Raw genomic sequence first — 1,336 nt, forward strand, 5'->3', positions numbered from 1 at the left:
TCAGTGAGTCCTGCTCATTCCTCCACAGCCCGCCGAGCTGGCACTGAAGGGACAAAGCCACAGGCCCTCTGCCCCCGCGTACGGCAGAGAGAGGGACCACATCCCTCCCACCACCCAACGGCCAGAGCTGCAGAGACCTGCTGTGAGTGCAGCTGGGGGTCATGGTTCTCCCTGCCCCCAGTTTAGGGAAATGGTCCCACAGGTGCTGCTGGCTGTTGAATGGAAAACACAGCACAACCCAACCTATCAGCATGCATGGTACCCCCAGATACAGACCCCATGGGAGGGGATGCCTGTGCACTGCACCCCCAGGCACAGAAGCTATGGGAAGGGATGCCTCAAGAATGGTACCCTTGAGCATGGGGGAGAGAAGGCTCAGGTATGGTGTCCCGGACACATATCCCATGGGATGCCCTGTGTGGCAGCCCTGGGCACAGACCCTGTGGGAGGGAACGCCCTGTGCGTGGTGTCCCAGACGCTGTGGGAAGGGATGCCCTGAGCACAGTGTCCCTCTGGGAGCACAGCTTTGTGGAGATGGTCCCACATGGATGGGGGTGACCCAGAGATACCCTGCCCATTGCCTGGAGTAGCTGCTTCCAAAGCTCTCCTGCTTGTCCCAGCCTAACATTTAAGAGAGGCCCCCCAGCTGCCCATGCTGCATCCCAGTGCCATGTCTGCCACATCCCCCCACCACATGTCCCCGTACCTTCCTCTCTGCAGGGGTGACGCACGCTACCAGGGCCAGGGCAAGGACCAGGGCAAAAGCACTGCTCCCCATGGCCGTGGGGCTGGCGAGGCAACTGGCACAGCTCCCTCCCAACCTTGCACCCCGGCCCCCTTTATAGGGCTGTAACCGGAGCCCCACGGGCACGGCGAGTGCCAGGCTGACAGCCACGATGCGGGTGGCTGGGTGGCAGGGTGCCCGGGACAGGCGAGGTGAGGAGGTCTGGGTGACCTGGGCAGTGCCGGAGGAACGTGGGGATGAGCACGGCTGTGCGGAGCGGTAGGGGCTGTTCCACAGCCCTTTTTTCTCCTGGCTGTGCTGGGCTTTCTCCGGGTCTGGGAGCTGTGACAGTTACTGCAGCCAGAGCTCTTGGGCACCCTAGAATTAATCCCTCTTGTCAGTGCAGAAGGACTTTTCTGGAAGGTATGCAGATCCTAAAATTTGCTTGTCCCTGTGGAGAGGATGCCGCGTACACGGTGCTTTGAGACTGGACGGGGTACAGCTCCCCGGGGGAGATCCCCAAGGACCTCCTCATGGTACAAAACTGTGCTGAGGATGTGCAGGGGGTCAGGGGTCCTGGGACCACCTGGGTCTTGCACAGGGTCATGAACA

General features: G+C 61.4%; 1 protein-coding gene across 1 annotated transcript in view; it reads right to left on the reverse strand.

Annotated features, from left to right (window-relative positions):
• The window catches only part of LOC104517080 (avidin-like), a 1,806-nt gene extending 1,028 nt beyond the window's left edge, over window positions 1-778 (reverse strand). The window contains exons 1-2 of the mRNA XM_010161631.1: window positions 707-778; window positions 1-43 (exon numbers count right to left, since the gene is read on the reverse strand). The exon at window positions 1-43 is cut by the window's left edge and continues 180 nt beyond it. Of these exons, the coding sequence (XP_010159933.1) occupies window positions 1-43; window positions 707-778 (115 nt within the window). The remainder of the gene's footprint in view (window positions 44-706) is intronic.
• Between the last annotated feature and the right edge of the window lie 558 nt (window positions 779-1,336).

This window comes from Eurypyga helias, unplaced genomic scaffold (assembly GCF_000690775.1).
Source record: "Eurypyga helias isolate BGI_N326 unplaced genomic scaffold, ASM69077v1 scaffold24731, whole genome shotgun sequence".
Classification (NCBI taxonomy): Eukaryota; Metazoa; Chordata; class Aves; order Eurypygiformes; family Eurypygidae; genus Eurypyga; species Eurypyga helias.